Source organism: Pygocentrus nattereri, chromosome 3, assembly GCF_015220715.1.
Source record: "Pygocentrus nattereri isolate fPygNat1 chromosome 3, fPygNat1.pri, whole genome shotgun sequence".
NCBI classification, from domain to species: Eukaryota; Metazoa; Chordata; class Actinopteri; order Characiformes; family Serrasalmidae; genus Pygocentrus; species Pygocentrus nattereri.
This window is the reverse complement of record NC_051213.1, coordinates 23977448-24004185: the sequence shown is the minus strand read 5'-3', so window position 1 is coordinate 24004185 and position 26738 is coordinate 23977448. Positions and strand designations below refer to the sequence as shown.

The 26738-nt window shown below is 39.7% G+C and overlaps 2 protein-coding genes across 2 annotated transcripts in view; both read right to left on the bottom strand.

The window, feature by feature from the left end:
- LOC108443422 (HIVEP zinc finger 3) overlaps positions 1-8333 on the bottom strand; it is a 59384-nt gene extending 51051 nt beyond the window's left edge. Inside the window, exon 1 of the mRNA XM_017724074.2 lies at positions 8072-8333. The gene's annotated coding sequence lies outside the window, so the exon portion shown is untranslated. The remainder of the gene's footprint in view (positions 1-8071) is intronic.
- Positions 8334-22338: 14005 nt separating this feature from the next.
- serinc2l (serine incorporator 2, like) overlaps positions 22339-26738 on the bottom strand; it is an 11082-nt gene continuing 6682 nt past the window's right edge. The window contains exons 9-10 of the mRNA XM_017724073.2: positions 25044-25253; positions 22339-24148 (exon numbers count right to left, since the gene is read on the bottom strand). Coding sequence (XP_017579562.1) covers positions 24010-24148; positions 25044-25253 — 349 coding nt within the window. The 3' untranslated portion in view covers positions 22339-24009. The remainder of the gene's footprint in view (positions 24149-25043; positions 25254-26738) is intronic.

Genomic DNA, 26738 nt, shown 5'->3' with positions numbered 1-26738 from the left:
ATGCTTTAATAAAATGAACATCACTGTTTCATACTGAATCAAGACACCACTGTATTGTACTGAATCAAATTCTTAATATTGTTTTGTGGCAGCCCTAATTTCATTATTATATTGTTCTAGATTTATTTGTTATAAATATAACTCTTATTCCACATATTATTCAGGGTGTTTTTCATTTACTTGCAGAGATGATAAAATCTAATCAATGGGCTACTAATTTCAGTACCATCTTCAGAGAAAAACCAGACAAGTTCAAAAACCCACCACCTGTTCAGTGGGCCGAAGGCTGGGTCTACTGAAAGAAAACTTGAGCCATTTTAATATGAACATCATTCTGGTGCACTGAGAATTACATATAGGAAAACAAGTAACCGCTACAGAATATCTGTCTTCCGATACAAATCCTGGGAAAATCCTGGTTGTACTTATTAAAAACTCTTTACCACACCAAGTTAAAAAGGTCAGTATGTATGACATTTGACAGATAACTACTTTTCAGACCCTTCCTCAAGATGTATTATAAGGTTATTCTAAAAACTCTATTCATCCTTTGTGGTTTATCTGCTGAAAGGCCTGTATATGGCCATAAAATTCATTGTGTTTCTTCAGGCTTCACCACTAATAACACTTTGCTCTACATGATTCACATGAAAGCCATATTCTTTACTTAATACTTGTTTTGTTTTTTTCTTAACTTCTGCCAAATGGCCTAGTTAACATGTATGTCAACTCAATCAATGATGTGCTTGGAGGCGGTAAGTGATCTGAGAGGGGCAATTCCAGGGGCTAATCAGATTTTCACTGGGGCCAGAGCCCCTGTAGCTCCACCTCTTATATGCCTCTAGAGTCGGAGAACCCACAGTACCACATTTTTGTGCTTTCCCTCATCTAGCACTCCTGATATAGCCCATGTGCTGGGTCAGGTGTGTAAGAGGAGGGAAAGTATAAAAATGTGCACAGTATGGGATCCTCAGTACTGATTATGGGAACCACTGCACTAAACAATCACTATTATTTTTTATAGTATATAGGCCATGAGCTGAACAGATGATTAATCATACAATGATCAATGACTGATCATACAATGAACTCAAGAACCAGTGGTTTCTCCCAGGCAAATTTATAGGCTTCCATGCTCATCTGTGAACACATTTTTCCCCTCGGCAATGAAAACCTCAAAAACACCATGGCTGTTGCTACAACAATGTGGCTTTTTAAAACTGGGACTGGTCACTGAGGACAATGCTATAGGCCTGTCAACGTGACAAGCTTCTAGAGACATACTTGTGGTATGCATGAGGGCGATGCTCTGCTGTGTTGTGCAAGTGAGCAGCACATACGGTAAACACAGCCATTCAAGCCCTCATACCATCTAAGAACACTGGGCCTAAGGGAGTTCTTCTCCCACCCACTTCATTATCCCAGAGCTAAATCATCAATGTGGGAAAACACCATCACAAATCATCCTGTTCCAGCTAAACACACACAATACAAGTGTGTACAAACAGAAATGACACAGCACCAATCACTGACAATTTGGTATTGCTTACATTTTACTACTATGCAGTTGTTTATGACCCGCATTAGCATCACTGTGTGCTATTGCCACAGTAACTTGCAGCTCTGGAGGCACAGTCAAAGGCTAATCAGTAGAGTCTGCTACTAGGGACAAGAAAATGATATCCTCATCTGCAGAGGTAGCCAACACTCCCCTGGGTCCAGGCCAAATAATGTTCGACAAGACCGCACAGCATTCGCCTAGACTCCTGACCTAAATTACACACAGACAGCAGTGCATAGATCCAGGAGGAACATGGAAGCTACTGCTGCTGTCCAACATTTAGATAACAAAAAATACACAGTACAATTAAAGCACAGGCAATGCCAGAAAGCTGTGCTCACTCACAATAACAATGACAAGAACAGCTAAATGTTCACATATGAAGATGATCAGATTCTCACTGGCAGACCTTTACCTGAGAAGCTCAGTTTAGTTAAATTTATGCCATCAGGCAGGTTTGTCCTATCCACACTAGGGCTGTCACAATCATGTAATTTTAGCAGATGATTCATCATCATATAAATAAATATGATTAACAATGTAATTGACTTTTATTGTTCGCTGTTGGCAACTATTAAAACACAAGCCTAAAGCCACCAAACTGTTTGGTCAACCACCTTACTTGCTAGTTATGTTTACTTAGCAGCTAATGCTTGTTGGACTGTCAAATCAATAATGTCTATAGTTACAGTTATGCAAAGCTACATGTTCTTCACAAGAACAAAAAATATAAGCAAAAAAGCTCTTATTCTTCCAGCCTATTTCTAAAAATGTTAGAATTAGCAAAACCCTTGTTTTTTTCCTCCTTCTCCGTTTCTGGCATCAGTATGTGAAAACTGTTATTTGGTATCTTAAATTAATTACTTATTTCTTTAAAGTTTGACCTAATATCTAAACGTAAAAATTCTGACTTAATGTCTTGAAATAACGACTTACCATGTCAGAATTTTGACTTAATATGTTAAACTAATGGCTTATTAAAATCAAAGAAAATTCAAATATTTTGGGATAATAAGTCATTATTTCAAGATAATGAGTCAAGAAAAAAATAATTATTTCAAAACAGTACGTAATAATTTCGACATTATAAGCTGAATTTAACATGTTTAACATGCTTCCAGAAACAGAGAAGAAGAAAAAAAAAAACTTCCCGATCTACTGGGAATGGGCTTCCATAAGTCAGTTAGTGAATAAGTAGACTAAGTAGTATCTGTGTGTCTGAGTGTGTGTGGGGGGTTGGGGTGGGTTATACCTATAGGTCCCGGTTTGCTTCTTCTTGTTTCTTTCCTCAGGGGTACAGTTGCTCTATTATCCCCTGTGTTTTATGTTTTACAGAACAGGATTAATGGCCACCGGCAGGGACACGAAAAGGTTGTGTCTGCCTATGCTTACTCCTGTCCCTGAGCACAGCCACAGGCATTACGTAGCCTGTGTGTATACACAGCCACACTACAAACAATGGCTGTGGGGTGGTCTGAGTGTGAAGGTGTGTGTGTGTGTGTGCGCGTGTGTGTGCGCACGTGTGTGTGCGCATTTGTGCGTGCGCGTGTGTGTGCGCGCGTGTGTGTGTGTGTGTTACGAGGACAAAACAAGGACAATTACCAGCAACAGCCAAACAATCACCTAAGCTGATTCAGTTAGCTTTGAAAGCATGTTAAATCATTCATGTATTTCACATAAACTCTAGTCACAGCAGCTAAATGTTGACAGCAGGAAGAATAGGATCACTCGACAAACATCTGTACAGACACACAATCAATTATTGATATCAATGTGAAATTCAGCAATAGGCAGAATTCACATTCGGCCTCCTTGCATATATTTCACATTATGCAAATATGGGGCATGTGACAATAACACAGCCACTTTCATCACCAGATGTTGCAACATGCATAAGTCAGTAGCCAGTGAATGATAACAAGCGATACAAAAGGCTAAAAAAGTGAACTAAAGAGAAACGAACCCTCCAACAGGCACACAGCAACAAACTGAGAACTCCTCCTTCTTTGTGGATGGTTGACCCGAACCTGGAGAGATGCTGCATTTAGCACGCAAGTGAGCAAGGATCATCCTAATACAGCCACGGAGCTACTTAAACTGTGGTGAGACAATTGTATCCAAGAAAGTGTGCAGTGAACAGTGTGTGGCTGAAAAGTAGGTAGTGCAGGCTATGTGGTTGGTATGTGGCGCTGTTGTGGTATGGCTAATGATTAACTGATAGCAACTGCTGGCATGCAGCTTACTGGGAAGCATTCAGCAGTTCAGTGTGCAAACTTGATCTTTAGGGGTATAAACTTAGTTCTAAAGTACCATTCTTTAAAAGAGTGGAAAGTGGAGTATTTGGGTTGACATTGACATAACCGAAAGGGACGTTTTATATACCACATTACAGACACACATGCTGCTGTGAAGACACTTCTCTACTGCCAGTAGCAGGAACATGTTCAACAAACAGTATGCCAACATTAGGGAGGTGACAGACTAGAAATGAGACAGACGCTAACCAGCTACCTCCTGTTCTTTGGATATGATCACAATCATTATTCCTTTCAGAATCACAAAGAGGTGAGATAACAATTACAGAGATTTTTTTCTTTTTTTGCAAAATAGATTCACATGTATGCAGAGCTAGGGCTAAATGATTCTGTGAAAATCTCTAATTGTGATTTTTCTGACCAATATTGTGATTGCTGCTCAAATGCATGCACTGTCTACAAAACAAGCTCCAGACCTTTTTCACCATTAAGATCAATGTCCAGTTTTTCAAGCTTGAGCCCTGAATGCTAAAGGTGTAGTGACTGTCAGTTCACAAGTACTGTGTTATTAAGGTACAATTCCCCACATAAAAAGAAGACAATGTTGGATAATGTAGAATGTAATTAATAATGCTGCTCTTGTGGTTTGCAAATTGCAATTGCATTCAGCCCTATGTAGAGCTGCACAATATAGTTGAAGAAACAGATTATGAGTGCACTGCTACATATTGCGATGTGTCTAAATATATTAAAAACACATGAATCTTACAACATATTAGTGACACGTTCAGAAATCCTCTAACTTAAGGCACAAGTTCTATCACTAAAAAAGCACAGTGTTGCCTTTATTATTAAATGCATTCAAAGTGAACATATATACACTTTTTTTTTTTAACAAAATTACTTATGTCTCTTGGATCATGTGAACATCTGGATGCACCCAATCACTCTCTTTGTCTAACTGGATAGAATATTTGCAGTAACCAATAATAATAAAAATAAAAGTTATTGGCTCCTTTCTATATTGCAGGCTTCAATGATATCAGTACTGCAAGGGCAAAAACTGAGATAGTGATTAACAAGTGATATGTTGTGCATCACTACATACGCACTGAACAACTCTGTTCCAAAACCATTCTAGAAAGAACTGTGCCTTTGTTAAGTTCTACTTTATAACAATCATAAAAACACATTAAAAACCAAAGCAGAGGGTCGGCAGGGTAACAGTGGCCAGTGAGGGCTGGGCTTAATGGGAGCACGGTGAGCAATGGCTCTTTCACAGCACTGTCAGACAGCCGCCAGTAAATCAAGGCAAGAGTTACCAACCATGTTTTATTTGCAGACGTGGAGACTAGAGGTCAGGGCAAGAAAACGCAGATGAGCTGCTGATTGACGGCTACTGAGTGAGGTCAACCTCATTCAGAATGGCGTTATCCAACAGATTACCTGGTGCTCAACGCTGCCCTTCCTCATCCATCATCTTCCCCACTAACAGTGTACTGTTTCCAAGCAGCAATAGTGATGACATATAATGAGGCTGTAACATGTGAGAGGAACACTGAAAAGTGAGCACACTGCTGACCTTTGTCTCTAAGCAATTACCTGCCCAAAATATCTGTGTGGTTAGAGATGCATTGTGTTAATATATACTGTATTTCATACATTCATACTTGCCACGAGGGCAGGTGAGGGAGTATTAGGTATTTGGAGATGTGTTTCACAAAACTGTGAATGTAAAGTGAGACGAGCAGAGTGGATCAAAGCAGTGACCCGGTTATATTGTTGTCATATTGCTGTCATATTGTTTCTATGAGTGCAGGCCATAGCTTTACATTAATCAGAATATATGTTAATTAATAGGGGGTCATCACTTTGTTGTAGAGCTTCCTGCAAACTCTGCTATTAATCCTGCTAGTCTGACTTCCTGATGCTGAACTAAAGACACTAATGCCAGAACTATTAAGCCTACTGCACTGTTTGACCATCTGAAGTTACAGCCCCAGAGAGGACAAAGACTATATCAACACACAATGACCACTTCCAAAACAACTTTCTAAAATGTGGTGGTAATAAACTTCCATCTGAACGCTCTGTTTTGCATGCCCAGAGTTCACATATGGGAATTTTCGCATTTCAGCCAGAGAGACAGGGAGTACATTGTTTAGTCTGGAGCACATAAATGTGATGAGCAAAGAGTACTGCAGGTGCTGCCATGTCTTGGTTAATAAGGCAAGCAGCGATCGTTAAAGGTTCCCGGACGCTTACTGGCAGCAACCAGCTGTTAATCTTACTGACTTAAGCAACTGTCCAGCATAAACATAGTCAATGTTTTTAAACGTTGGTTATGATCAGTTTCAGCAGGTAATAGCACTGCTATCATACAGCACAGAACATAAAAAGGTCCCCATTCATATGGCTGAAAAGTCATTGCTTTCATAACAAAACTAATATCTAAAAGAGTTTTCAAATCACAAGAGCTGCACTTTTAATCATATCATACATTAGTCAAAGTTCTCTTAATCAGTTTTAAATTGTGAAATGTAAGACAATAATGCAGAGCTCGTGAACTAGCAATCTGGCACAGTACTTCCAGCAGTAAAGCTTAATTGCATTTAAATTGCAATGACAATATTAATAAGAAAAATTACAATTAGATTTATTCTTAAAATCATTCATCCCTGCCCATTCACCTCATAACTTTGTAATCGCTTGCAGGAAGTGATAAATAACTGATTATTAATGAGCATGAAAAATGCCCAACAGGGTAACTACTTCATGGATATTACAGCAAGATGAAATTACAAGGGAAAGCCTCTCATCCTACACATGAAACAAGTGCCCATTACATCATTTCACACCATGAGAAGCACTAAGGTTTGAAATTCCAATCTGTGAAAAAGAAAACAGCTGATTTCTTCAGTCATTAGTTCCTGTAAGCTTCTACTGTAATAACATGACCTACAAAAAACATTTTGCATAATGAATATATACAGTAATGTAAGCTAATTGTGTGTTTAGAATGAATGATGACATGTTTTTGGCATTGCATTCCTGAATAAAGCTGTTCTCCCTCCCTTGCCTGAGCTACATAACACCACAAGTGGCTTCAAGAGCCCAGCAATAATGCCAGGAGAAGAGTGAGCTCTCCATTTTGAAAATGAAAAATAATTGCATTATAGTGTCTTCGCCTCCCCTCACTGCTCTACTCCGATAGGCATGAAGACGCTCAGCTCAAAACAACACAGCAGGAGATACGGTGGGCAAACTGTGTAAAGGTCAGGCAAACTCAAATACATCTGGCTGAGTTTCAGTGGAAGGTGCTCTGAAAGCTTGCATTACCAAAATATTCAACTGACTTTAACCATGGAACAGGGCACTCAAGCCTTCTATTCAATCATCTCCATTGAGATTGATCTTCAGTTGACAAGTTACTCCTGAGTTCAACTAAATTTAGGCAGCAGAGGCAATAGATGCGACATAAATTATAAACCACCCAAAGACTATTGTGAATGTGCTATTAGTGAAATATAATGAAGTGGCCATTACTAAGGTCCATTTGTCCTAAATCGATCCTATGCCCTTAAAAACACAAATGTCACTGAATGAACTCTATAAAACTTTATTAAATATCCGCAGAAAGAAGTGCTCAATGCCTATTAGCTAAATGCACCGGATGGTCAGCCTACCTGTACTGCCTTAGTTTGTCCAAAAATGCCCTACAGTGCATCAAACACGTTTCCAGCAATGTCAACAAAGGCTCCAGCTTACCTGTAAAGTGTGCTGTGCTGCGACAGAATAGGGGCTTTTCCTGCTGCATGTCGAAACTAATCGTCAGCTACCCTCCCGCTCTCCCACTCCATTTTTCTACAATGACATGTCTTATTTTAGGGATTGCACACAAACGACTCAATCACACTGCGCCGCAAGAGAGCTAATACGGTTACAGGAAGTCATGTTTTCAGACCCTTAAGAAAAGTACTGGCGCCTTCTACGTTCTCCACTGGTCTCTCTTTCTCTTTAAGCCATGTGTAAGCGAAAGGTAAGCTACCTTATTCTCAGGCTGTCTAGTAACACACTTGAGGTAATGTTTTGCTGGGCTGATCAGAAACCTTCCCGTCCCTTCCCACTAAATTTCCGAGCAGCAGCTCCCCTGTCTGAGCGTCCTCACTCCCCAAATCACACTCACTTCCCACGAAACGAGTAAATCTGAAGCCGGGGCTGTATGTACAGTTGCTGTGTGCCTTCGCTGCGGTACCTGACACAGCTGTCCTCGCTGCTGTGGTCATTTACTCGGTGAAGTAGAGTCCAGCAGTCCGCATCCCGCAGCGCTCTCATCCGCTGTAGCTACTTCTGCTTCTCTCGGCGTTCTGTCGGAGGCCGGGCTTCCCCTCCTTCCCGTCACACTGGAGCTGCAATCCCACATTCAGCTGACCAGCATAACTACAGCAACAACAACTACAGCAGCGGCGGCGGCGGCGGCGGCGGCAGCAGCAGCAGTCTCGAGCACAACGCAAACAAGTTCGCGCCGCACCACCCTGCACGAGACGCCCCGAGGGCCCCGCCCCCTCCTCTCTCGCCATTGGGAAGCTCGCACAGGTTTCAGCTTTATTAATATTCATGAGCCAGTGGCTATCCGATCGCACTCATTGGGAGAAAAAGTACCGTAGCTTTTATTCTTTAAGTCCCTTCTCGCTGGAGGCTGCTGTCAGATGACGTCATGGAACATTCCGAAAATTCCAAATTTGTAGAATTCCCAATAAAGAGCTGGAAAACCTGCTGCACTACGCAGAAAATAATAGTTTAATAAAAGTTTATAGGTAGCTATGTAGTAGCTATGTAAGTGACCACGCTTAAAGAGCCCACATTCATGTCCACTTATAATGTTGTGTGAGGGTTTATGTGCCATAAGTCATCATTTCTGTCTTTAATCCTTTATGGTTTTGTTTCTGTCCCTTTAAAACTGATAATTACACCTGTTCTCATCAAGTGCCCTGTATTGTGCCGGTACAGTGAATCCGAAATGAGCTGGTTTTGCAGCTTGGCTTATATACATGGACTGTATTAACTGTTTTACTAAGATTCAAAACTTTAACAGTGTTACATACTGGAATCCAACTCTTATTTGCAAAAACGTTTCCATTATATGGACCCTTTAAGGACCTCATAAGTACCTGAATTTACCCCTAAACTCCCTTTTGGTTGTGTTGCTGTTTATGGCTCTTCCTCTAGGCTGTAGTACATCTGTGCATGCTTCAGTTTCAGTAATGCACCAAACCATTTACACAAAAGGTCTGCTTTGGAAAAATCCCATGAGCTTTATCTTTTCAGTAAGTAATTCTAAGCTGTTTTCAGAGAGCGCGTCATGTATCTGTGGAGGCTGGCAAGATTGCTGATGTCAGCACTTTTTCACTTACTCACTCTTACTCCTCAGTGTGGTTTAGCCTCCTCCGTTTGAGCTAAACCCACTTAGTACAGCATTAAGTGATAAATCACCCACACGGGAACTATTAGAGGGGTTAACCACCAGCATGGCCTTTGTTTGTTAACCCTTTGCACGCACCACCAGTGAGGGTGTGATTTGGGTGAAAGAACAGAGTAGGGTGTTTGTCCACTGGGCAATAGACATGTAGCTCATAATCATACAAAGGTCTGTTCCATGTGGAATAAAGGTCTGAATGTTCTCGTTTGCTGATAGGATATCATTGCTTAAATAAACAATTCTACTAAACATCTCATTCGATCTCACTAATTCATGTAAACGTTTCGCACAGGTCATATGCTCCATTCAAGAGCTCTTCTGATGTTTAGGCTTCCTGCTCTGCAAAACTTCATGACAAGCTGAGTGTTCATTTGCTACCTAAGTAGGATGAATAATATAAAGATTAAGTTGTCCGTGAAGTAAACTCTTGGCCTATAAATAGGCCTTGTAACACAGTACCACTGACAATGTTATCTATTGTCTCTTCCTTTTCTGTTGCATTGCAAAGTGCACAAAAATGGAGTAAGTAACATGAAAAGGCCTGTCAGAATTTTACATAATCACCTGATCTTGATTATAAACACAAACAGAATGTGATTGGGTGCATATTTATCAGTTGTGTTGAGGTAAGTACATGCAAATAAAAACAAGCCAAAAATTCATTCATCAAGACATGTTAACAAATGATCTAATAAAAAGCTACAAAAGTTCTAAATTGTGACTTGGTGCAATAATGCCTTTAGAGGGTAGTGGGGAGTAATGTTTGTTTATTTGAGCCTGAGCTGTTTCTGTAATCAGTTGGAAGCTATTAAGTATCAGTAGCTAGAAAGCAATATAATTACTTAGTATATATAATTCAATTTGACCAGTTTAGGCTTATGCTTCAATAGTTGCACACAATGAGCAAAAGCATACAATACAATTTTTAATTGTAATGATTTATGTAGCAATTAATCATGAGGTCATATCTAATGATTGTGACAGGCAGGCCTAACCATGACATGTAAATACAATTTGCATACTATTTTAAGCCATGTTCATAGCACAAAGACATGACTTGTTGCAAGTGTGATGGTAGTATTACAATTCTCAGGTAAGACTAGGATTAAGAAAAAGTCCCACTTAAATGCTTATTTTCATTTAGAAGTGCATAATTTTGATATGATAGGAACACGGCAATAGGGCTCCAGGCACAGACCTTTGTAGCACAATGAGGCATGGGATTAATTACACTTCATCTAAGGACAAGCCAGTTCTGCAGGGCCAACTAGTTATGTGTCTACTCATTTTTAAGAGATTGGATTTTTCTCTTCTCAAGTTACACAGTGCAGGGGCTGTTGGTTACTTTGGCAGCAATGTACAGACACGGGTCTGCTTCCTCTATCTCGCTCTCTCTCTCTCTCTCTCTCTCTCTCTCTCTCTCTCTCTCTCTCTCTCTCTCTCTCTCTCTTTCTCTCTCTCTATCTCTCTCTTTTTCTCTCTCTCTCTCTTTCTCTCTCTCTCTCTCTCTCTCTCTCTCTCTCTCTCCCTCTCTCACTCTGTCTGGCCCCTGCACTCTTCAGAGACCTTTCCATTACATGGAAACTGTGAAACACCAACCTGTTTAAACAATTAGCTGTGATAAAGCATATCAGTAAAACACTGATCACAACTAATTTGCCGATTAATTTTTTTTTTTTTGATTATTCACCAATGGAATAACTTGACCAATGAATTACAACATTATTTATTATCCCTATTTTACTCCAGCAGCATTCTCTGAACCCCTTTGGGCAGTGGTCCACCTTCACAAACAATTGTTTGAAAGGGCTACTGTTAGCGGTTAAACTGAACCAGTGGCTAATTGTACATTGTATAACTGAGATGCATTAATTATGCACATATTGTGCGCAGAAGTTGAAATCTCTTGGCAAGACAGACCTAATACCTCACACTCCAGAAAAAAAAACATTGCATATCAATTGCCAGCAGAAAAGCATTGGGAATATAAACAGTTGGGTTTTAAAAATGCATCCATGCATGGAAATGTATTGACCAGAAGGCATATTTACTGCATTGATCTAAGATGTTAGAATTGATTATGACACAAATTTTCATACTATAATATTTTAATATTCAATAAAGTATGTTCTCTGTTTTAGGCCATGTTTCCTGTCTAGTGTAGCTCTGTAGAAATTCAGTGATACTGAAGTAATTGAATGGGATTAAATCGTGATTAACTTTGGTCATTATTAAATGCTGTGGCACACTGACTCACATTACTCAACCAACAACAATATTCTAATGAACAGTGGGAAGGGAGGATAACATTCTGCAACAGTGAATGATGGTGAAGATTCCAAAAAAAGATTAGCAGAGGACAACATTCTACAACCCCAATTCCTATGAAGTTGGGACGTTGTGTAAAACATAAATAAAAACAGAATACAATGATTTGCAAACTTATATTAAATTGAATACGCACAAGATATTTAATGTTCAAATGGATAAACTTTATTGTTTTTGCAAATATTCACTCATTTTGAATTTGATGCCTGCAACATGTTCCAAAGGAGTTGGAACAGGGACAACAAAAGACTGGGAAAGTTGAGGAATGAAAAAAAAAAAACACCTGTTTGGAACATTCCACAGGTGAACAGGTTAATTGGAAACAGGTGAGTGTCTTGATTGGGTATAAAGGGAGCATCCCTGAAAGGCTCAGTCGTTCATGAGCAAGGATGGGGCGAGGTTCACCACTTTCTGAACAACTGCGTGAGCAAACAGTTCAACAGTTTAAGAACAACGTTTCTCAACGTGCAATTGCAAGGAATTTAGGGATTTCATCATCTACGGTCCATAATATCATCAAAAGATTCAGAGAATCTGGAGACATCTCTGCAAGTAAACGGCAAGGCAGAAAACCAACATTGGATGCCCGTGACCTTCGATCCCTCAGGCGGCACTGCATTAAAAACCGACATCATTCTGTAATGGATATTACCACATGGGCTCATGAACACTTCAGAAAACCATTGTCAGTGAACACAGTTCGTCACTCCATCTACAAGTGCAAGTTAAAACTCTGCCATGCAAAGTGAAAGCCATATATCAACAACACCCAGAAATGCCGCCGGCTTCTCTGGGCCTGAGCTCATCTGAGATGGACTGACGCAAAGTGGAAAAGTGTATTGTGGTCTGACGAGTCCACATTTCAAATTGTTTTTGGAAATCATGGACGTCGTGTCCTCCAGGCCAAAGAGAAAAAGGACTGTCCAGATTATTATCAGCGCAAAGTTCAAAAGCCAGCATCTCTGATGGTGTGGGGGTGTGTTAGTGCCCATGGCATGGGTAACTTGCACATCTATGAAGGCACCATTAATGCTGAAAGGTACATACAAGTTTTGGAGCAACATATGCTGCCATCCAAGCAATGTCTTTTTCAGGTACGTCCTGCTTATTTCACCAAGACAATCAATGCCAAGCCACATTCTACATGTGTTACAACAGATTGGCTTTGTAGTAAAAGAGTGCGGGTACTAGACTGGCCTGCCTGCAGTCCAGACCTGTCTCCCATTGAAAATGTGCTGCGTATTATGAAGCACAAAACACGACAATGGAGACCCCGGACTGTTGAGCAACTGAAGTTGTACATCAAGCAAAAATGGGAAAGAATTCCACCTACAAAGCTTCAACAATAGTGTCCTCAGTTCCCAAACGCTTATTGAGTGTTAAAAGGAAAGGTGATGTAACACAGTGGTAAACATGCCCCTGTCCCAACTTCTTTGGAACGTTTTGCAGGTGTCAAATTCAAAATGAGTGAATATTTGAAAAAAACAACAAAGTTTATCAGTTTGAACATTAAATATCTTGTCTTTGTAGTGTATTCAATTGAATATAGGTTGAAAAGGATTTGCAAATCATCGTATTCTGATTTTATTTATGTTTTACACAACGTCCCAACTTCATTGGAATTGGGGTTGTAGAACAGTCGAATGTAGGAGAAGATTCTAGAACAGTGTAAATGGAGGAGAGCACTCTAGAACAGTGTGAATGATGGGGAACCCTCTAGAACAGTGTGAGTGGATGAAAAGATTATCGAACAAAGTGAATCGGGAGAACATTCTAGAACAGTGTGAATGATGGGGAACATTACAGAGCAAGATGAGTGGAGGATAACATTCTAGAACAGTATGAATGTAGGAGAAGACTCTGTAACAATGTGAATGGGGAGAGCATTCTAGAACAGTGTGAATGATGAGGAACCTTCTAGAACAATATGAGTGGAAGAAAGGATTCCTAGAACAGTGTGAAAGGAAAAGTGTCCCTGTAAAGTGTACTGCACAGGGTATTCAGACATTTTAAAAGTGATTCCAAACCAGGGAGTGGAGATTTTCCATCAGAGAGAAACTACACAGGGAGCAGTGAACAACGGTTTATCACTTCACAGGAAACAGCAGGAAAGTTTACCCATCAGTCATTGCATATCTCTTGAAGATTCGTGTTTGATTATGACACTGCAGGACGTTCCAAATGAAAGCACATCCTAATCCACATCCTGTGCTCATGTGTGTAGGAAATATAATGGTACTACTTGGGGATCCTATGGAATGGAATGCAGCTAACATGACATTTTAGAAGTTATAAATGGAACAGCATATTCTAGAACAGTGTGAATACAAGAGAAACATAACATTGTAGAGCAGTTTTGTACACCCTAATCATGTTATGTTTGCCTTTTGATGACATGTCCCTCATTTCCCTTTATGTTTTGCCTCCCTTTGCTGCCTGTTTCAATAAAGAGCATTATCCTTAAAGAGAAAATGACAGACTCCAGGCCTTCTTCTGCACCTACACTACAGTATGAATGGAAGAACATGTTCTAAAGAGAAACATTATAACATTTTATAACAGTATGAACAGATTTTAGGAATGATAATCTAATGTAGTCATTACGAGGCCAGAGATCATGCAGATGTGCAGACCTAATAGAGTGCATGTCAGAGAGAAGATAAGGTGATGGAGTTGTGGTCGTCAGTTCTGTTATCTGGTGCTCTGAAGAGGAGGAGGAGGCAACGGCCTCACAGAGATCCTGCAGCGTGCGACAAAGTTCACCTGGCACTCAGGTGATGAGTCATGGCTCTCTGGGCTCTGGCCTTGTCATCAGATGCCACCACTGCTCAGACTCCCCGCAGAGAGTGAGGGGGTGGCGGGTCTATCGCCATGGCAGCCACAGCACAAGGCTGACTCACACAGGATGCCACGTGGAGGGGGAAGCTGTGAGGGAGTGGGGGGCTCAAGCCATGGGGGAGAAAGGGTCATTGTCTAAAATAGCTGCTCAGATGGATTCATGCTTGTCCCCACTTCTTGCATTTCTTTCTCCCTCTCATTCTCTCCTCCTCTCTCTATTTCTCTTCTTTCTTTCACCATTGCTGTCTCCCTCTTATTCTCTCTTCCTCTCTCTTTTTCATGCACAGCTTCAGTCAAAACACAGAACGTCTTTGTATGTAACGCTAGACAGAGTTTGCTCTCTTTGGAAGGCATCGGTGTTGCTCTTCTGCATTCGTATGTGCCGTGATAGGCTTTGTTCCCTCAGGGGGAGTGTCTCAGTAGAGAGACAGAGAGATGCAGAGAGAAAGAGAGTGAGAGGGAGAGACAAAGACAGAGAGAGAGGAGGGAGAGAAAGAGAGACAGACAGAGCAGCAGCAGGAACATTACAGTTTGAGAGCTCCACGCGGTGACAATATGATCCTAGCAGGCTTATGTAACAGGCTTGCCTGCATGCTTCTCTTCTAGCAGACGACCAGCACGGTGAGTGTTATATAACTACATTAGTCTCCCCTCAGAGGCCTGCTGCGCATGTGCAGTGAATGCTGGAGAGAGAGAAAGAGAGAGAGTACTGCAGACTGCTATGACTATAATATAGTCAATGATGGTGCAGAGGTAATAAGACCAATAAGGAAACACTCACCAACAATGTCCCTGATAAAAATAAATAAATAAATCAACCAAATTCAAACCAAGAAGGTGTCTTTGAACTATTTTACCTCTTAAAGGGCCCACATCCTGCAAAAAAAAATCCACATGGTTTTTTAGATACAATATTTTGATGCAGTATCTGAATATGGAAGCCAGCTGGCAAAAACAGCATATTTTGAAGTTATTGATTTTCTGATGCCAACATATTTACATATGTCTGCTAGTTTAGACACACCCATTTACATTAAAGTTATAGGGAGTGTTGTAGTCCAGATTAGTTTAGGATGGAAGCACAATACAAGACAAGCAATCTCTCTCTCTCTCTCTCTCTCTCTCTCTCTCTCACACACACACACACACAGCCCACAGGTAATATATATTTCTTGCAAAGGCACTAAAGGCACAGTAACAACAATAACCTATTTAATTCTAAGGGTCAAAGAGAGGTTGGAAACTGGTCATATATCATTTATTTACAGTTGTTTTTGCTACATAAACCCTCACAGACACCATAAGTAGACCTGAGGGGAAAATTTCAGGATATGTAGGATTTGGATATGTAGGATATTATAAATAATGTAAGGGCTGACAATACAGATGAACATATTGTCAGAAACAAAACGTATATGTACTGTATATACCAAAAATAACTTTACAGGAGAAGGAAAAATCTTAATGTTCAATGTAAATTAATGTAACAAGATTTTATTTGAAGTCATTTTGGACCATTTCTATTCATTTATTCATCATGAAATTTTCACACAGTGTAAAAAGAAGCAGCTGTTTTCAGACTGTAAAATTGGAAGAAAAAAAACCCCAAAATGTAGCGACAAGATTTTGTTCTGACAGCAGTGATATGTGTGCAGTGCGTAAAATAAATGCTATGTTTTGTTAATAACATGAATGAATGTGTGACCATAAACATGTTCTCCATATTTGTTTCATAGAGGTCTTAAATAAGATCTTAGAAACACTATTTAATTCTGTGTACTATACATACCTCCTACTGCACATTTCTGGGCCGCTCTTAGTCATCAGTGTGGGTAGGAATCAGACTTTTCAAAACTGACAGTTCTATATTAGCAGACATCAGTCTTTTAAGCTCTCTGATGCCAAGCTCCAGGTCCCAGGCAGTCTAATGGGGTGGTAGTGTTGGGTAAATGTTCTCGGTGCACATGTGCCAGCAGTGCCCAAACACAATTAGCTGTGCTCCATACTGCAGTGTAATCCAATGTGCCTGGGTCTTACACTTAGAATGCAATTACACCTCTGACAGGCGCGTTCAGTCATTTGACAATTAAAGAGGGGTTTGTGCATCGACTACGGTCCTTCTTAAAATGAATGTTTTCTATGAAAACTCACCAAGGCGGGTTCAGTGAGTTTGTTTGCCAACTTTAGTTGAGGAACATATTGAATTACAGAGTGCAAAGGAAGGTCTATAGAAAGAACATTAATCTTAAGTTTTATGTTATGATCTCCATCTTGACCTTTTCCTTGCTTTGATAAAAAAGAAAAAGGTAATTATGACAAATTTCTGTTTCTCCTACTGGCTATTTTCACACCATAAGAATTTATCCATTTGCTAATAGATCCTGTGCATCAGCCATCCATGATGTTATCTTCTTCTTCTTTTGGCTGCTCCCTTTAGGGGTCACCACTGCGGATCATCTGCCTCCATCTTGCCCTATTCATTGCCTCCTCTACTTTCACACCAACCATCTCCATGTCCACCTTAACTACATCCATAAACCTTCTCTGAGGTCTACCTCTTCTCCTCCTACCCGGCAGCTCCATCTCCAACATTCTTTGCCCAATATATCCACTATTCCTCCTCAACACATGTCCAAACCATCTCAACCTGGCCTCTCTGGCTTTATCTCCAAACTGCTCCACCTTCACTGTCCCTCTGATCTGCTCATTTCTAATCTTGTCCATCCTTGTCACTCCCAACGAAAATCTCAGCATCTTCATCTCCGCCACCTCCAGCTCAGCCTCCTGTCTTTTAGACAGAGCCACAGTCTCCAAACCATATATCATAGCAGTACGCACTACTGTCTTGTAAACCTTCCCTTTCACTCTTGCTGCTATCCTTCTGTCACACATCAGCCCTGACAGCCGTCTCCACCCACTCCATCCTGCCTGCACCCTCTTCTTCACCTCTTTTCTACACTGTCCATTGCTCTGGATGGTTGACCCAAGATATTTGAAGTCATCCACCTTTACGACCTCTACTCCTTGCATCTTGATGTTATAAAAGTGTCTTATTATTATTGTTGTAATTTGTATTTATTTATTTGTTTGCAATTAGCTGTTTTCATGAAGAGTGAATAACTTAATCTGACATCAGATAACAACATGACACAGAAATGCATCCATTAAGTGATATATACAGGTCTATTGAGAAGGATAAACCAATCACTGCTAGAGATACCTAATTACAGGCAGGGTGGGGGTGTTAAGTGATGAGACGGGACATCATAATGTCAGTCAGAATATAACCTCATTCAACATTCATTGTGACTAAGTGAGGACTCATGTGAGTGAGCATGCTGAGAGAGCAAGATCACTTTGTTAATGTGACTTTAGTTTTAACAGAGAGGAGAGAATAACAGGGATACAGTGAAACAGAGAGAGAGAGAGAGAGAGAGAGAGAGAGAGAGAGAGCAGAAGACGGCAAAAGATAAATAGAATGAAGAGAAAGTGAGAGTGGAGGAGAAAAAAGAAGGGAAAGAAGAGAAAAAGAGAGGAAGAGAGAATAAGAGAGAGACAGCAATGGAGAGAGAAAGAAGAGGAAAAGAGAGGAAGAGAGAATAAGAGGGAGACAGCAATGGTGAGAGAAAGAAGAGAAAAAGAGACAGGAAGAGAGAAAAATAGAGAGACAGCAATGGAGAGAGAAAGAAGAGAAAAAGAGAGGAAGAGAGAATAAGAGGGAGACAGCAATGGAGAGAGAAAGAAGAGAAAAAGAGAGAGGAAGAGAGAAAAATAGAGAGACAGCAATGGAGAGAGAAAGAAGAGAAAAAGAGAGAGGAAGAGAGAAAAATAGAGAGACAGCAATGGAGAGAGAAAGAAGAGAAAAAGAGAGAGGAAGAGAGAAAAATAGAGAGACAGCAATGGAGAGAGAAAGAAGAGAAAAAGAGAGGAAGAGAGAATAAGAGGGAGACAGCAATGGAGAGAGAAAGAAGAGAAAAAGAGAGGAAGAGAGAATAAGAGGGAGACAGCAATGGAGAGAGAAAGAAGAGAAAAAGAGAGGAAGAGAGAATAAGAGGGAGACAGCAATGGAGAGAGAAAGAAGAGAAAAAGAGAGGAAGAGAGAATAAGAGGGAGACAGCAATGGAGAGAGAAAGACGAGAAAAAGAGAGGAAGAGAGAATAAGAGGGAGACAGCAATGGAGAGAGAAAGAAGAGAAAAAGAGAGAGGAAGAGAGAAAAATAGAGAGACAGCAATGGAGAGAGAAAGAAGAGAAAAAGAGAGAGGAAGAGAGAAAAATAGAGAGACAGCAATGGAGAGAGAAAGAAGAGAAAAAGAGAGGAAGAGAGAATAAGAGGGAGACAGCAATGGAGAGAGAAAGAAGAGAAAAAGAGAGGAAGAGAGAATAAGAGGGAGACAGCAATGGAGAGAGAAAGAAGAGAAAAAGAGAGGAAGAGAGAATAAGAGGGAGACAGCAATGGAGAGAGAAAGAAGAGAAAAAGAGAGGAAGAGAGAATAAGAGGGAGACAGCAATGGAGAGAGAAAGACGAGAAAAAGAGAGGAAGAGAGAATAAGAGGGAGACAGCAATGGAGAGAGAAAGAAGAGAAAAAGAGAGAGGAAGAGAGAAAAATAGAGAGACAGCAATGGAGAGAGAAAGAAGAGAAAAAGAGAGAGGAAGAGAGAAAAATAGAGAGACAGCAATGGAGAGAGAAAGAAGAGAAAAAGAGAGGAAGAGAGAATAAGAGGGAGACAGCAATGGAGAGAGAAAGAAGAGAAAAAGAGAGGAAGAGAGAATAAGAGGGAGACAGCAATGGAGAGAGAAAGAAGAGAAAAAGAGAGGAAGAGAGAATAAGAGGGAGACAGCAATGGAGAGAGAAAGAAGAGAAAAAGAGAGGAAGAGAGAATAAGAGGGAGACAGCAATGGAGAGAGAAAGACGAGAAAAAGAGAGGAAGAGAGAATAAGAGGGAGACAGCAATGGAGAGAGAAAGACGAGAAAAAGAACAGGAACGAGGAAGCTATTTTAGAAGACCATTTAATGTAAAGAGAAAGGGAAAGGGAAGCTATTTTAGAAGGCACTGTAATGTAAACTAGGAGTTTTCTGGAACAATATGTTGTTATTTTACTTTTCTTTTACTTTGTGTAACCCTGCGTTTCTCATATAACTCATAATTTGTGACTGTAGGAGAATGTAAAGTTTGGATGTGGATAAAGACCATAATGGATAGTGAGAAAGATAGTACAGACCGTTTTAGCACATCTAAAGACAAGCGTGATGCACAAGCTGCAGTTTACTGAACTCTGAAAGATTGTTAAAGCTTGCGAAGTGTGCATGATGTTTAGTCTTCCTCAGAATAGCATTTATGAAGAAAAAAATAACATCAACGAAATAAAAACTAAACTCAGTAAGCTGAAGTGACTTCATAGAGAGCTGCTAAGTTGTTGAACACTCCATTTTTGTCTAGCTTAGGAGAGGGCAAATAGTTTGTGGCCCAGCCAGCACCAAAGACAAGTTACCCGAGGAAGGCCCTGGCATATTCATTTTCTTCAGCCTCCAGCTTTGTTTTCTTGTGGTAATAAGTTTATACTTCTGGGAACTTCTGACCTATGCTAGGCTGTGTCCCAATAAGCTGAAACCAAAGGTTTTTGGCATTGGTAACAAAACTGACTTGGTCCTAAAATGAGACCAAAGACTATTCCAAATGTTGCTCTCCAGCAGTGCTGCCAAAATCAACACTGTACTGTCTGGTAGCAGGCCTGGGAGAGAGTAGCTCAGCAGACTGCTCAGTGACTGCCTACTGCTTGTTAGGTCTAACACAATATAACAGCCATGCACTACTACAACTACTGTATATTTAACATCATCTGCTTCTTATCATCATTATCACTAATACAGTAAAGGGAAATGCTCATTAACATTTTTTGGTGATGTATCTTCAAATGGTCTCTAAGAGCACCTTCTGCAAAGCTGACCAAACAATGTAATAAATCTTCCTGTAAACAAAACATTAGGCCATTCACTATTTCCAGTAAACTGGAGTATGGCCATATAATAAATAAATTGCATTATCTTGCAGGATAAATAACTACCAACAGTGTTCTAGGCTGCTGTAGCCCACTGGGCTTGTATAGCATAATACGTTCACTGTAAAATAACTTTGAACTTTGATGGTGGATCCTAACTTGGCCATCAACTTGTTCATGACATTTGGGCAATATGCTGAAACATGTCCAGTAGAACCATCAAACATCAAACTGTGCAGTGCCTTCAAAACTAGGTCCAAATTAGGTCAAACTTGGATCTAACTGCTGACTATGTGGCCATAAGGGACATGGATGCAGTCTCACTTCCTGCTCTAAAATGCAGTGGGCTCTGCCTACTGACTAAAACTCTTTATGTTTTGGTAGTGAGATGAAAACACTTGACAGCCTTTTTTATTTTTATTTTTTTTATCGGAACATAATCCTGGTCACTAAGGTCCAAAAACTTGTTTATTTATTTAGTTACCCCCTCTCCCAACCCCCCACCCCTATGCGAGCCACAGTTTCACAATTTGGTAGGATGGTCTATAAACGTATGAATTTTGCTATATCATAGTCTAGCATACAAGGCAATGAACTATATTCACCAATTATGTCAAACTATATATACATTTGACTGGAGGGGATACATTTGCTGAAGCAAAATCACACAATGTTCAATACCCTCCTTGTGCTCCAGCCACCCAAAACCACTTCACCAGCTTGGAGAATTCACCGAACACATTCACATTTTGTATCATTTCTTTGAAAAAGGACCATCTTTCAAATTTCTACGCCTGTGTTTTTCTTAGCCGTTTTGGCAGAGGACGACTCATTTGAGTTGTGTATCATGCTGAGAATTGCTAGTGCTGTAATTGCTTGTCAATGAAAAATGGTCTTATGTTTAGCGGGACCGCCCTTGGGTCTGCAGAGTGAAAACAGATAAAATGGAGATTTAGAACTGTGATGTTGCTTAAATACACACATGTACAATGAAAGAGCAAATAAGAAAAGCTATAAGCACAGAATCTTTGGACATGCATTGTCAACAGCACCCACAAGAACGTAAGGACTCACGCTAGACAAAACAAAGACGTTATGACTTCAAGTTAATTTTCCTTCATAATCAATGTTATCAATCTAATTTATTAGAATAATACCTGACAAATACAATCAACATGATTATTCAACTGTGAGCAGTAAGATATACTTACTTTTTTATTGTTTTTATATGTATATGTTTACAATGTATTGAAGATTTCATGGCATGCTTCACCTTCTTAATATTAGAGATATCATCAGTTGCACATCAGTTCCACCTAGTGGACAAATAACAAACATAAATCTTATCTCTCCAGAATAATCCTGTAGGTACACTGGCTGTTTTGGATATAAAATAATATGGCAAAATTTGCACTGTAGACACTGTGATGCCTGGTTCCTTTTAACACCAATGAGATGGTCATTGAAAACATTGTTCTCAGCAATTGACATATGCAGAAACTTTGAAAAGTTGAAGTTGCCTTTTGTTACACTTACATTTGATGTTCGAACATTGCTGTGAGGACTTGATGGCATTCAGCCAGATCAGTATTAGTGAGGTCAGATACTGCTGTTGAATGATTAGTTCTGGATCTGGATCCAACCCATAGGTATTGGATGGGGCTTCATCACAATTACACAGCCCAATGCTGGGAAGCTTTATACCATTCTAGCCAAAGCTCAGCACTGGACATGGCAACCTTAGGCTCATGTACAGCTGCTCCAAAGCATCCTATTCTATTGGCAATGCTTTTCTATAGTCATTATATAAGCTGTTTGTGCGCATAGAAATGCCTGCATCAGCAGTGGGTGCATCTTGAGCTCAATTCAAGAGGCGTACACTGATTACAGAATGGTTTATTCAAAAAAAAAAACAAACATTGGCAGATGCAGATCAATCAACACTAAAAGAACTGATATGTCTGGGTGCAGAAACACTGTGTAACAACAGTATTGGTACTTTTGAATGGTATAAAAATGAGGAAGGCACTTCTGTCTTCAGGTCAGGGTCTTAGCCTGGAAGTTCTTGATAAGTCAGGTCATCAATAAAGGCACTTTTAGTGCATCAACACTACTGAACATCTTGCATGTTGTTGCTAATTAAATATTAAGAATGTACCATTATGCTTGTGCTAATCGCTTACTATGGGCAAGAATGCCAGATGCATCTACATGCTTAGTTAGTAAGATTACAATCAAAGTCTTCCTATGTTACCAGTTGAACAAAGTTCTGAATACAGGCATTTGACTATTCACAATACTCATGGCAAAAACATCCAGAATACTTCAAGCAATAGAGTTATATCAAATTCATATAGTTCCCCATTCGTATTCACAATACATCTTCATCACAAGACAACAACAGGACAAATATTAAAATTATTACAATATTTAAAGCTTTAAAATTGTTTGAAGCAACCAATGTGTGCTTGCATGAAAAATTAACCATGTACAAATAATGTTATATAATATTAAAATGGGAAATTACCAAAAACATTTAACAAAAGTACATAACATATGAAAAAGTATGAAAAAGTGATATATGAATAGTAGCATATGAAATTTCAAAAGTGATAGTGCAGCTCACTACATTCACATCCTATCCAGCAGTGAAATGTTATTGGAGTCATTGTGTGATACTATACAGCATGGTTTTGCACATTTGATTATCTTAGATCTACCAATGCACACCCACACAAATATCGAGGACAGGTAGAAAGAGCACCGCCATCTATATTTCAAATACAGATTAGAGGTCAAATTACAACTCTGACTGCTCAGCAAAGTTGTAGGAGGGATGCAGTATGAGTTGCTGTAGAGTAGGGTGTGTCTAATTAGGCTTATCTCTCAGACACATTGCCTTTATGGGGCTCCAGCGAGGGGCTCGATAGGAAAAGAAAAAAAAAACAAAACAGCCCCCTCTTTGCCCCAATGGCCAACGCAGTTTTACACATCAGCCTAGTTCACATGCTTCAATCTATCATGAAATTGCTTAAGGACAAAGTGCTTGACTAACTAAAAGATTGAAATTCGACCCAGATAGAGAAATTAAGTTCCTGTAAAAAGTGTATTCATTTCAGGTAGAGACGGTTAGTAGCAGCAGTAACATGCATATTTGTATTGGTGTATTCGTGGCTAGACCACTTAGGAGATGGCCTGTTGTGCATCTTTACCTATTATCTCAAAAGTGTACAGTATCAGGTTTGTTTAGTGTTTTCCATTCAAGCATACAAGAAGTGATTTTAAAAGAATCATGTGTATAAGTGTAAAATTGCACCAGTAAAGAAACCTGTACCTACAGTCATACCACATCACAGGAAAAAGAGAGGAAAAATAAAGAGCAGACTTTTTTATGAACATCAGAGAGTGAGAAACACTTCACTCATTTAACCTATATCCCCTCAGTTATCCTTCATATTATTAGATACAGCTTCACAACACGAGGGCAAAAGTAGATAACACACCATCTCACACTCACACATACAGATATACATAAGGAGGCTCAGCGGCTTAGCTGAAATCCCTGTTCGAGAGGAGAACTGGGGCTATGAGGGTCCAGAGATACAGTGCCAGTCCCAGCCAGCTGGAGCAGATTTTCACCCACACTGCAGGCATGGTGCTCGCCATAGCCTGGGTAGTTGTGTCAGGCCTGAAAATAAAGAGAGGGCAAGAGAGGAATATTGACATAGGTATACTTGCTTTTCTGCACAATCAGAAGACAAGAATGATTATATCTTAACTGGTATCAGTTTCCTTACTTTTACCACTAACAAAGCTCATGTAGTCTAATGCAAAAGTTTGGGTACCAAAGGTCAAATTATGCTTTGTTGATCTTATAAACAACAACAAAAAAAATACACATTCTTTACAGAGAACACACTTCTGCACATTTTATACAGAATTACTGATTATTTGCTGAAAAAATAAAACGTGGCCTGTACAAAAACTTTGTTTTATGTTTTTCCAATATGATAAGCTCAGCAAATAAGGAGAAATTATCCACTAAACACTGAACAAAAATGCCATACTTAACTAGAGGATATGTTAACTGTACAACCTCAAAATACACATAGATGAAAACAAAACACAGCGGAAAACAACTAGACTTTTTTGCTTGAAATGTCACATGACAGTGAAGTGTAATCAAGGGTATTAATATTTTGATTAATACTTAATTAATTAATACTTTGATGCAGCAGCAGCTTCTATTAGGAATGCTTTACACTAGATGTTGAACAATTTTTCTGCATTCAGCCATAAGTGCATTAGCAAAGTCAGGTACTGATGCTGGATGGCTAGTTCTGGGTCAAAAATGCCACTCCAATGCTGGTGAGCTTCATAACCCTCTACATGATGCTCGGTATTAGGCATGGTGACCTTATGCTCATGTGCAGCTGCACAAGAGTGTCCCATTCTATTGCTAGAGCTCTTCCATACTGTAAATGCAGGCAGAGAATATAAACATGGCAAAGGGAAAAAAGTTTGCTATTTTTAACATATTACTTTAACATAAATTTGTATAGTAAAACAAAGGGTTCACTTACTTGTACCAGTTGGTGAGGGTCATCATAATGTAGAGCGAGGCCAGGAAGAGGTGGAAGTGAAAGAAAGAATAGCTATAGGTGACCCCATCTTCCTCATTATCCACCACCCTCCGCAGGCCATCCTCTTCCATTTTGCTCTCCACTTGCGAGCCCTTCCCCTCCTCTGTTTGCATCAGCCTGTTCACCTGAGCGTTACTGGAAGAGCGGATACTGCACACAGAGAGAACAGCCACTCAGAGAAGCAGCAACAGAATGTCTACTTATTTAAACCAGAATAGAGGGAGGCAAGCAACAAACATGCACAGAGCTGGATTAACATTCACAGATTGTGGGAAAGGATCATTTTGATTAATTTGTAGACAATCTACTGTTTCTGTAGGAAGCAGAGTAAAGAGAGCATTTAACTTTCCAAGTAATCAACTTTGCTTGTAAAAATTGCATGAGCAAGTTTCCCTGCATCGTTCAGAGACAAAAAAAAAAAGGCTGAATTTACAGCAATATTTCTCAAATAATAAAAAGCTACTTTAGTGACTTCATTTAATCTAGATTATCGGAAAAAACCTTCTATCTCCAAAATGGCAAATTTATAGGAGAAGGGAAAAACCTACTTTACTTTTAATGTAAGTCAATGGAACCAGATTTTCCATTCATTGTAAAATTCACATAAAATGTAAAGGACAACAGGTATTTTCAAATTATGCCAAAAACTGACAAATGTCAAAAATGGAGATATGGAGTTTTCTTCCAACAGCAATATGCTCTGGCTTCATTCTTCAGGTTTGATATATGAAGCAAAAGGGCCTAATTTCTCACTAAACAGCCTTCTCTAAATTGAAGTATGTCAATCAATAATTTCATTTTTTCCTTTATTTAGTTGCAGGAAACTTTGTAGCATTCATTGAGAAATATCTGACACACAGCTGGTAAGCCTGTCAACAGAGTCTTCATTTTCAGAAGGATGTATAACTGTCTTGTTACACACTGTGCCAGTGTGTCAGGAAGTTGTGGCTGTGATGTCATAACACATGGTGGTTTGGTCGTCTCTGTCTCTGATTGGTCTAATGTATCTACAGGCAGTTCACAAGCTCTGTTATTAGATTAACTTTGCCCACTTTGCCAACATAAGACATTTTTAATAATGTATGCCATAATTTAAAAAATGCAACTCTTGTAAACTGAAAATTGTACTCTTAAATAGTGATTTCGAAATAAAAACGATGACTCTTTCAGCACTAATATGATCCAACCAATCAGCTAACAAGCCCTTTGAAGTGGGTGTGTTAATTTCTATAAAAGGATCTACTCAATTCACACTACAGCACTACCAATACTACTATGAGACAATGAGGGCTGCACTAAGTTTGGTCTGCCACCACCCCTCTTTCAGCTCCAGTCACACAGCTTTTGTGAACACCTGAAAGAAAACACTAAACACTCAACTTAAACACAGACATATCTCTCTGTAATGGAGGAGAGTGCATCCCTGTCCCACATTCGAGCTCCAGTCTCCCAACCTAGGATTCAATCATTGCCACAGGGCACACCTTGCTTTACAGGCAATGTTTACCAGTGTGCCATTCAGAAGCCTGTTATCTGTTAACTGTTAATAGATAACATATCTGTTACAGATTCATGTCTCTGACACCAAGTGAAAACAGGCTAACGTTTATAATACTTGATAAGACTAATGCAGAA